Source organism: Poeciliopsis prolifica, unplaced genomic scaffold (assembly GCF_027474105.1).
Source record: "Poeciliopsis prolifica strain line A6 unplaced genomic scaffold, Auburn_PproV2 SCAFFOLD070, whole genome shotgun sequence".
In the NCBI taxonomy this organism is placed as follows: Eukaryota; Metazoa; Chordata; class Actinopteri; order Cyprinodontiformes; family Poeciliidae; genus Poeciliopsis; species Poeciliopsis prolifica.
The window spans coordinates 1,421,237-1,433,055 of NW_026562445.1; the positions used below are offsets into that span (position 1 = coordinate 1,421,237).

General features: G+C 35.9%; 1 protein-coding gene across 17 annotated transcripts in view; it reads left to right on the forward strand.

Annotated features, from left to right (window-relative positions):
* Positions 1-7,640, forward strand: part of celf2 (cugbp, Elav-like family member 2) — a 207,809-nt gene extending 200,169 nt beyond the window's left edge. For 16 of the 17 annotated variants that reach the window (XM_055020784.1, XM_055020783.1, XM_055020771.1 and 13 more), the window contains one exon: positions 675-7,640. In XM_055020784.1, the coding sequence (XP_054876759.1) occupies positions 675-802 (128 nt within the window). In that variant the 3' untranslated portion in view covers positions 803-7,640. The remainder of the gene's footprint in view (positions 1-674) is intronic. The other variant, XM_055020769.1, reaches the window with a different exon arrangement.
* The last annotated feature ends 4,179 nt before the right edge of the window (positions 7,641-11,819 follow it).

Genomic DNA, 11,819 nt, shown 5'->3' on the forward strand with positions numbered 1-11,819 from the left:
TGACAAAATAATCACAATTTGAATGTTAATTAACCCCAAACAATGTTTCACATGGAAAAACACGTTTTTATTAGATAAGGTTACTATTACATCCTATGTTGATTGTTTTTAGATAGCTATGGTTAGCCAAATAAATCAATTAGTGAGGAACAAAAACAATCAGTTTTATTATTATCAATCAAGGGGCATTTTTCTAGTACAGTAGCTGAAGGGGGAAATTATTTTAATCGATTTATTCAGCCATAAATTAAACTTTTGTTTTGTGCTTCAATTCTAAAATGTATATTGATCAAAACTACCAGCAAATTCCTTTTGAACATTTCAAAGGAAGATATCACCTTCAGTTTGTGCAGATTTATTTAAAAGCTACTATATTTGTTTTTAATGAACTGAGTTCATTAATGAACTCAGTTCATTAAAAACAAGAGGAATGTTTGTACAATTTATCTGCATAAATTAGCTTCTGTAGAAACTGTTTCAGCATCAAACCCTGAATATTTAGGGATTCTGCACAAATAAAGATAAACGTTACCAAGTAGTAAAACTTTAAAGATGTTTTTAGTTTCATTGATCATTTTGTTCTTGCAACATGCAGACAGATTATGCAACAAGTCGTTCAGTTCTCTGTTTGCCTCAACGCGTCAGGGATCAAATGTCGGCGTTTTTCCCCGCAGGCTTCGTCAGCTACGACAATCCGGTGTCGGCACAGGCAGCCATTCAGGCCATGAACGGCTTCCAGATCGGCATGAAGCGGCTGAAGGTGCAGCTGAAGCGCTCCAAGAACGACAGCAAACCTTACTGATTTTAGCACTAGGTCTGTCCGCTCCCCCAGTTAGCACTGCTAGGGTAAGTCTCCCTCCCCCCATTTAAAAAGAGCAAAAGTGATGGTTAAAAAAAAGTTTATTGAAAATAAAGCGAGCCGCGGCCTCTTGGGTCTGGGGGGGTCGGGGTGAACAGAGGGATTGTGGGAGGTAGGGGGAGATGACCTACAACCACCTGAGGGAGACGCACTTTTCTTTTTGGTTATTTTTGAAGATTTCTATGTAAGCCTTCAACTATTATTATTTATTACAGCTTTTGACACACATGAACACTTCCATTTCTGCCATTACTTTGTGCAATCTACTTTTCTTTCTCTTTACAATGGAAGAAAGTTGTTTTTTTCAAAGAATAGTTTCTTTAAACTTTAATTTTATTCTTTTACATTGATTATTTATACATTTATAAAGACTAGTTTGAGTGGAAAGTCGAGACAAAGGAGCCATGGTACCATCAGTTTCTTCTTTAGTTTTCTGTTTTGAACTCGAAGGCTGTGATGGGTTCATTTTTCAAAATTTTCTCCTTTTTTAAAGCGCTCGCCAATATGCACATTCGCCCTTTGACCTCCACGGTGTTGGTTGCAGGCTGCCGCTGCTTCTCAGAAAAACCCCTTGATGCCTGCTGGCAACCCGGGAGCAAAGGCTGCAAAACATTCGTGGCCTCTTAACTGTAAAGTTACACTCTACCACCACAAGAAGACAAAAAATACACAAAATCCAGCTAAACATTGTCATTTATGTACAAATACAGTTTTTCTTATTTCACAGAAGTTTAACAAAAATTGTTCTTACTTTTCTGGGTCGGATCACATTGGTCTTTTATGTGAAAAGATTATAACAGCATGTAGATTTGAAAAAAATAAAAATAAACTAAATCCAGAATTTGTGGAAGGAAATAATAGTACTACAAAAATAAGTTTATGGGTCAAAGGGGCGGGTCTCTGAAAATACTTGAGGTTTGTTGACAGATTAAAAAAATAATTCAAAGTACAGTAAAGCCACAGGCCTGTAAATTTTATTTGTAAAAAAGCAGTTCTATTTTTATACAACATTTTTACTGCCTCAGATGAAGAAAAAATGATTTTATTTATTGCCTATCGTTAAGTTATTGGACTCCGATAAAGTAAACAGCATCGCTCAACTCGACCCTGTGGAGAAACCTGCTGGAGTTCTCCCCGTTTTCCTTTTTTAAAATCCTTTCACGCGAGTGTTTGTTTTAATTTTTGTGCAGAAACATGGTGACAGATCCATAAGCCCTCCCACATCCCGCCCGTCTCTGTGACCTTCATCCATCTTTTCAACGCGTCCTTCTCCATTTGTCCTCTTCGATTTCGTTAGGGTTGTTTTAAGCGTTTAATTTTTTCGTGTTTTTGTCTGTCTGTCTATCTGTCCCCCCTCCCGTCTGTAAAATTTAAAATAAATTTTTAAAACAGAAAGAAATTGATAAAAAATAAAATATCGCTCCCCAAACACCACCATCCATCTGGGAGTGATGGATACGGCTTTGGGTGTGAATGTGTGTTGTTGCTCGTAAATATAGACCTATAACATTCATGTCAGTTTTCTAGTATGTAAAGAAATGTAAACTTAATGCTAAATCTGCTTATGAAACCAGCGTGTTGTGTTGCTGTTCAGGGTTTGTTTGTTGTTTGTCGTTGACTTTTGGTTTGGTTTCTTTGGAAGATGATGCTGTTGTGGTGTGCTGCTCTGGCTCTCTGTGTGTAACTCTCTCCTCTCCCGTTTTTTCTTTCCCCCTTTTAGAACAACCCATCTCCATGCCTGTTAGTTCATCGTTTGCCTAGCATGTCTTCGTGGCGTCCAAAAAAACAAACAAAAAAACCTTAAACAAAAAAACAGTGTCCTCTTCCTCCTACCCCGTCATTGTTTCTCTGATGTCTTTTCCGAGCTCACCTGATCATAACCTGGTTCTCCTCCACCGCTGCCTACTGATCTTTTCAGCTTTTAGCTTTTTGGACTTTTAAATATCAGTTTTATGTTTTGGTTTTGTGTTTCTTTTTCTTTTCTTTTTTTTTTTGCATGTGACTTCATTTGGATTTTAGGGAGGCGTGGTTCAGAAAATGACTTAATGTGAAAAAGATAAAGCTGCATTCATATGAAATTTAACTAGAAAGACTGAGATTTTTATGAACAAATGTTCTTTTTGAGGTAAAAAAAATGACAACCTGTGGTTAAAAAAGTGATTTCCATTCTTTATGTGATTTTTTTCTTTCCTTCTTTCATTTTAACGTAAACTTGAAAGTTCACTACAGGAATTGGCTCTTCATCTTGCTTCTGGTTGCAGACGGAAAAACAAAAACCAAGCAGCACCAGAAGCAGTTGGTGCCAGTTTCTCTGAGAAATAAGACTACTTCCACACAGTTTTAATAAAAACTGTCTGATCAATATTAGACTCTCAGAGCTCTCTAATGGTTTTTACATTTTTCAGGCAGTGTAAAGTTTTTTGATAAGGCCATTTTAAGTGGCTCTGTTTCTCATTCAAAGTCTATATATAGAACCACTTTTTTCTAGAGTAGTTTAAAGGTAAAAAATAAAAAAAGGACATTTGTCCTGTTTGGGGGGGAGAAATGCTACCTACTTGTGTCACCTTTTGCTGAACTGACTCACAGATAGACAATCCGTGGTTTTAAATGCACATGATGAAATTACCTATATTTTCTACTGTTTAAATGTATAGAGGAAAAAAACTACGATACCTGTAACCCACGTTAACGTCGGTGCTTCTTGTGAGTTTAGTTGTGGTTTCATCACAAGTCTAACGGTCTTAAATGTCTCATGTTTTCTCAAGAGAAGACAAAAAAAATCAGTTTACTTGAACAATAGACAAAGCCTTTCATATTACTATAATAGTTAATTTGTTTTTTTTATTTTATTTTTAAGGAGTCCCTATTTGCTAAATCTCTTGTTGGTTAATTAGCTATATAAAATTCCTAAAAATCTATATAAATATAAATATACCTATAAATATATATATAAAATGTCAGCTCGTGAAGCATCAATGTCATTATTATTTTATTTCTCTCGTGGGAAACAATATTTAGATGTGTTTTGTTGTTCAGCAAAATGTCTTATAAGGAAAAAAAGACAAGATCAGTGGAGTTTAGTGCCAAATCCTGGAGGTACTTCCTGCCTAGCGCGTCAGTGTATTTCTTGTGAAATAATTTGATAACATGGGTATTTTATTATAAGTGTTTTGTATGGATCCCTCATATTTAAAGTATAGATTTAAAAAAGAGTTTGTTAACTTGCTATTCTGTGGTCTTGTTGCCTGACAATGTCATGTTTGCTTTTTTCTTTGTAAAGATGTAAAAAGTGCCCATGTGTCATATAAATATATATATAAATATATCTATACACACATATGCACACATGGACACACAAACACTCTCGTGCAGACCTCACAGTTTACTTTTTAAATGTGCATGAGAGCCCCTGAGCGTGAAATCCTCTTCAGCAGCCGCTGCTACCCAACACACACACACACACACACACACACACACACACACACACACACACACACACACACACACACATCACGTCAATATTTTTAGCCACTGTACCGCTGTTTGAGTCATGAAAGCCTTACCACAAATCTTTGCACTCCTGTTCTCTCTGTTTTTATTAGCCGCTCAGTCCAAACGTCAGGCTTCGCCGTGCGTTTTCTGACTCCAGCTGAAAATATTCAAGCCAGAGTCAGACGCGAAGCCTTATTTCTCTAAATCCCCGTCTTATCCCTTATTGTTGAGTTCAAAAACCTTTCAGAGTCGTTTGTATCTGATGGCGAGAATCGTTACTGTTTATCGCCTCCGAGGAGCTTTCATGATGTAAGCACAGGGCAAGACTCGTTCATTCAGCCTCAGTCTGTTTAGGAAAAAGCACACGTCACCGTCCGTCAGTCCGTCGGGTCGGCCGGCCGGCGGGAAGGAGGCGGGCGGGACGCTCCGGATCTGCTGCTCAGCTCTTTCATTTATTTTTTTTGTCTCGTCGTGTAATGGGCCAAAATCATGTATAGATGCCAAAGTGTGTTATTGACATTCACATAGTCAAGTCGTTTACATGGCACAGTGTTGTCAGTCTATTCAACTGCCCCTCCCTGAAAGCCTCGTTTACGGTCTGCAAAAAAGACAAAAAAAAGGCAGCATTATTTTCTACAGAAGCTCACCAGTCGCCTTAACCAGGGAGAGTCGCACCAGTGTTATAAAGATAGAGGATGTTGTGCCAAGTCCAGGTTCAGTTCTGTGTGCCGTTAACGCCCCATCTGTTTGGGTTTCCTCCATTTCGTCCGCCAAGACGGGAAGGGACGCTCTTCTCCGGATTGTTGTCTCCCAGGCTAACCGAGGTTATTAGAAACAGGAGGAGCATCTTATTGGAGCGGCGACGGGGGAAATAAAAGCTTGTTGGCTTAAGAGGAAGAGGTCGCGTCTGCAGGTCCACACAGGAAAAAACAAGGAGATGAAGGCAGCGCCGCTTTCATTAGATGCTCAACACCAAACTGAGATGTTATTTCTCTGATTGTGGAACTTTAATGCTGCAAACATCAAGAGTGGAGAAAGAAACAGCCATAACTACACGTTTAACAGCCGGAAAATTTAAGAACCAACAGAGGAATATTTGTGTGTAGTGGACCTAAAAGGTTTACACACCCGTTAAAACTCTGATTATTTATCACATCAGGCCGAGAACACAGGCAGTCCAAGACCTGGGAAGATTAATACAGTTTTATGCATTTTGGCCTTTAATCCACCTAAATATTATTATTTCTGGAAACTCCAACCAAAGTGTAAGAAAACAGTTTATATCTTCTTGAAAATGAGTTTTAGATTCTCCCAGTTTATCCTCACACTTCAACATTGTCTTTTTATCCTGCTTTGGTCATTAAAAGTTATTCAATCTTCCACACAGGTCAACTTCCTGCCGCCATATTTAATCTGTAACAGGAAGTCGTGTTTGCTTTGACGGATTCTGATTGGCTGGTTTTAGCTTTGCGCTACACTGCCCCCTATGCTTTTGGTATGTTTATAACATCATGAGTACGATACTTTTTAAAACAAGAGATATTTGTTTACATCTGGCAGCAATCTCCTGCATCGTTTATTGATTTATGGTACGAAAAGTCAGATTAAGCTTCAACAAATTTAGCAACAACGTAAATGTTCGACTTTATTCTTAGAATATTATTTTATTCTCACGATATGACTTTGTTTCTGGTAATATTTTATTCTCATGTTTTTTATCTTGTAATGCAAGTATTTTGTGTTATTCTGACTTCCTTGCTCGTCTTGGCGTTCACATATGCGCATAATTTCACCTCAGCTGAACCAAACCGAGGTTTGCAGAGTTTTTCTGCTCGTTGGAACTCCAGTTTGATTGAAGCGGACTAAACAAAAGAAAAGTGGGCGAATATTTCTGTGTCAATTATACATTAAATCTGTCATTCTCAATCAGAAAACCCTTCCACTAAAACGTGGTGTGTAAACCTTTTATATCTTCTATACAACTCCATATCTCACACTCTCACTTCTCTCTTGCACAGTATTTTTTCATTTAAACACAGATGCTAGAAGTTAAAGACCTGTAAAAGTCCAAAAACAATATTTTGCGCTGCCAAATTGCACCAAGTTGCACACAGCCCGTTGTGGCGCAGCGTTAGCTTGAAGCATCAGGCCTTTGGAAGCACAAGGAGCCGAGTTTCTGAGGAGCGGCTCACCTCAGGGGCTGTCATCGCCAACGCTCGTTGTAATCTTTCTATCTCGTCACTGTTCACTTCTCTGTTCTCCTTCTTTCTTAATTATCTTAAGTGCTATTTATCAAATACTGAAATCTGAAAGGACAAAAAAAATCTAACTTGTTGTTTCTTTGCATTATGGCTTATGTCAAGTTTTTTGAGGAGAAAAATGTTTTGTGTGTTCTCTTTCCGTGGCGTAAAAACAGAGCTTGTTGTCTGTAAAGAAAAAAAAACTACAAAAATTCACCAAAAAAAATCTGATTTTTGTTGTTGCTGTTGTTGCTTTTGTTAATTTTGACTCTCAAAATGGTTTTCAGTAGTTTCAGAGTTATTGTCTTGAGAGAAGCCAAAGTCAATGCATTTCAGTGGATCCTGTAAGCGTGATGTATGTTTGTTTGACAACACTTGGAAATCTGTCACTGGATGGGATTTAAAAAGTACAAAAAATGCAGGCTTTCCTATTTCTACAACTGATTGTACTTATGCATTTTGTACCAGTGGAATTTTTTATACTGGAGATTAAAGGATACAACAAAAAAATCTTAGAAAAACGCTGTCTGGCCTGGTGATGTGGCCTGACCCGACTGGTCCCCGAGTTTGATTTCTAGCTGGCATCAAGAACGTTGGCTTTTGATATAAGATTTTCTAAAAGATCTTTGGCTTTATTTCTTTCACTTCTTTTTCCTCACTTTAATGTTTTTTTCTTTTTCAAAAAAGGAGGGTAGATGAGTGTCAGACTTTTCATTTTACTTATTAATAGTTCTAGCAAGTTTGTCTATACAACAGCGGTAAGTTTCATTTGACTTCTGTATTGTGTCGTCTACACGATAAGACAATTATAGAAAAAGAAAGAATAGAAGTATTTAGTCACCTTCAGTGGATTAATGTATTAGTTTAATAAAGAGATCAACTAATTAGAAACTTTTTGCTTTTAGCTGTTTAGAGTTTTCCGGTTTCTCTGTCCTTCTCTGTGAACTAACTGTGTAGCTGAAGCAGTCAGAATTATTTTTGTAAACGTATGTTCTTGTGTGATGCAGTTTTTTGCTTCTGTCTCCTATATTAAACCATTTTTCCTAATACTTGTCTCTCTCTGTGTTGTTATGTTCCAGTGGCCGTCTGATGTTGTACCGTTTCATCCTCCGTTTCTTTCTCTCTCTCTTCCTTCCTCTCGCTCATTCTGTCGTTCCTCCCACCTGTTTTCTGTGTTTTCTGTTTGGACCACATAGTAAAGTTGACTCCATCCTCAATGACAACTCACTATGCTGTTCTCACTAAACATAGTAAATATACATCGAACCGTTTGCATGTATATTACTGTGTAGCCCAAGCTGCTGCGCGACAGTCAGAAAAACATTTGCTAATGTTTTTAATGTATCAGGTGATCGAGATGGAAAAAACAACTCATTTTCTCAGCATGAAGGTATAATTTGTCATTTTGGGAAATACACTTAAAACAGGATAAACATTAATATATTCTCCATCATTAACTCTGAAACATGCACAGAAAGTGGAAGAATTGTTGATGTTGAACTTGGGGCTAACTGCTGTTAGCACCAAACATGCTAGCATTAGCTGAAACATTTTAGTGGGAGTCCATCTTAAAGTGAGATGATTAAAACCAGTACAACCAGTAATGTCTGTGGTTTCAAAAACATTGTCATATTGATCTAACAAGAAAATTTATTCCTTTTTTTATTTATTGTTCAATATACTTACCCAAGGAGCTAGCACGCTAACCATGTAGCTAAAGTAGCTACACCAATTTAAAAAATGCAAAAACTAATTGACTCAAGTTTTTTGCTAAATTGCTGCAACTGAAATGAAATATGTCTTGGTTTTTATTTGTGTTATTTTTGGGGTATTTTTTTGTCGATTCTATTCTAGTTTAAATCTATTTGTTGTTTTATTTGTCTACCTATAATGTAATTACTGTGAAGCTCTTTGGTCAGATAAGGTTGTTGAAAATGTGCTACAAAACAAACGTTGACTTGACTAGCATGCTAATGTTAGCCATCATGATGTTAGAACCATAAATTATGTCACAAGTTTAGAAAGAGACATTTCAAAGCCTCAAAGTGATTTGATTCCAAACCTTTTTAATAAATAAATATATTCTAGTAAAGCAGCTGACATGTCAATGTTTGCTAAAGTGTTAGCTAGCAGGGGCTAGTTCCAACTTACAACTGTGGTTTGCTTATAATTATAGAAATTCACTGTTGTTTTATCAAATTCTGCATTTCATGGGGGGAAAAAAAACAATATTCTGTTTATTTTTAAAAAGATAGCATGTTAGCTATTGTGAGATATTTACGATAGCTAACATGCTAACATCAGCTAAAGCTTCTGCATAAACCACAACGATGTAACAACCAGCAATTTATCCACTGGAGTCAGAATTATCTTAAAGCCTGATTTGACAAAAACATTAAATCCACCATTTTATACACAGTCAGATTTTTTTTATAGATTAGAAAACATTTCTACATGACCTAAAAGTGAACATTTAAGCTAAATAGACTTACTTCCCTGTAAGAAATTGTTTTTCTTCATTATTTACTGAGTTTGTTTCTTAGTTTTGTTTTACTTTTGAGTTTTGAAACAAGAAGTTCAGTGATCTAGACAAACTAGATCTATTGTACTTGAAATAATTCAGATCACAAAGCTAATAAAATATGGTTAAAAAAGATTTAAGCAAGACTTAAAATCTTGTAAACAACAAAGGTAGTTTCCATATTCGTCCCTCTCTGTTGTGCTGCAGCTCTGCAACCAGATGAACAATAGAAAAAATACATTTCTCTGTAGTTTTTATTGGAAAGTGAAATTTACAAAAGAAATTACTGATTGGAAAATAAATTGTTGCACATCTTTAAATAAATATTTATTCGATTTCTGCCTGTTATGTTTTAGATAAACTAGTGTATTTCCCAAAGTTTTGAAATATACCTTAAAATAGAAGGTTTTAATCTTCCTACGTCCATCACATCGGATCATTGGTTATTGATAAAAGGAGATGGTGTAAATATTTCCTGTCCTCTTTCCTGTGCTGTCCGCTGTCCTGGGCGAGACGTGTCCACTGTCTGTCCACTCTGTGTCCAATCCACTGTCTCACCGTCACAACTGCATCCCCAGTAGAGAAGGAAGAGGAAAGAGAAGTCAAAGGTCAAGGGTTTTCACCTTTCACTCGCAGAAACTGAGCAGCCGTTTGCAGAAACAAAAACGTCTTCCAACCTGAGAACACCTGTCTGCTTTAAAACCAGAAGTTTAGAGCGATTTTAAATTCTGTCTTCATAAAAGACACACATAAAGGCAGAGTAGTTTCTCATCACCGCGCCGTCTGCCTGCTGTGTTATTAAATATTGATTCTGCATTTCATTTTTAGCTGTGGATCCAACCTTTGGGCAGACACAAGCCTTTAATATGAGACAATATCTGCAGACAAAAAAAGTCCAATTTTTCTTCTTTATTCAAGTTGAACTTTAAATGGGAATGTTTTACATGGCTGGGCGTCAGGATGCCAAGTCTCTGCTGCTGCCAGGATCCATGAGGACTTCAGGTAGGTTCACCACCACCGATCCACCGTCACAAATATCAACAATATTCTAATTACTTTTGCATTTAAATGCTAATTTAATGCATCAGTTGTACTTATTTGAATAAAAAAAAACCTCAAAAGTATTTTAAAATACAGGTTGCAGCCATAAATATCAGCACCTTTTAGAGCGTTTGTGTCAAACTCATTTTCATTAAGGTCCTGAATGCTCTTAAAGGGCCGGGAGCACTCTTCAATAAACTGTTGAAATATTAATAAGTAGCCATCTCTGCATTTGATAAGTTCTTATTAATATTAGACTGTATTCTTTTCACATCCATCTCGAATTTCACAATTTTTTTTATTTTTTTTTTCAATCAAATCACAGAGTTGAGCTAATTTAGAAATATTTTAAAGAAATTGTGTAATTTTTGCCCTTAGGTATAATTTTACATTTTACTTTTTGATGTTGACATTAAAGGTAAGAAATACTGCCGCCTACAGGTGGGAGTTGGTATCGCTTAATTTAACGTTTTTCACATTTTCTGCAGAACATTTGAACTGCAAATTTATTGATTTGTGAATTGATCATGTGTAGTTTTTATCATTTGCAACCTAAAGGACCGTATAAAAAGTTGCAGGGGGGCAGATTTGGCCCACAAACCTCAAGTTTGACACATTTTAGAGGGATTTTTTTTATATGACCGACCAACATAAACTTAAAACAAATGAACTTATAAAATAATGTTTCAAAGAAAAATAGAAAACTCAGACATTCCTCTTCTTTTCACAATTCTTTATGTTGTTTGTCACCTAGGAAACTAAAAGTCTGTTTTAATTTAATAAAATATTAATTAAATTAAAGGTTTGTGAAAACATTCGGCAGCTTTTGCACATCAAATCAAAGTTTTGTGACTGAATCCTTTCTGGGAATATTTTCATGTTTGCCAACATGTTTTCATGTTTGCTTTCACTCAATCATGCTCACAATGAACACATGAATATTTGCAGAGTCGAATCGATGCTCCAAGCAAAAAGAAACTGTTTGCAAATGAAAACACAAGAGTTCAAACGGGTCGTATTTCTGCAGGTGAAAGGAAATGGAATAATGCAAATTCATCAAAGGAGGAAATAATTCACCACCTGAAAGAGGAAAATAAAAAACAAATGTTGCATTTTGAGCTAATGGAGGTTAAAAGCCAGTAGAGGAAACCGGCAGGTCCGATTATTTCCACACAAAAACGGTGTGCAAATTAATGTAAACATAAAATACTGAAATATAGAGAAAAAAACTGTTTATAAACATAAAGCTATAATAACTAAATGATTGAGAAAATAATGTAGTTTATTTTAATCATGTTAGTAGTTACAGAATGACTCAGGTGCAATAATACAACCAAATTATTTATGCAGCAGGAATTCAGAATAAATATCATCTTAAGCTGCTTTGTAAAACAAATGTGTCTAATTTCTGCACAGAAATAGATCAGGTATGTCTGAAGATGTTAACTATAATTATTGTACAGATATTGAGAAAAATAGCATCAATTTCTATCAGGTAATCAGTAAAACTTGATTTCACCTAATAAATTAGTAAATCTAAATCATTTTTGGTACTTAGAAAATATTTATCAGTTTTTGCTATAAATTGATCTGTATTTGCTCAATAGTTTTGAAATTATAACTAAATCCAAAAATATTTTAACCACTTCTTTTTATTTAACAAATT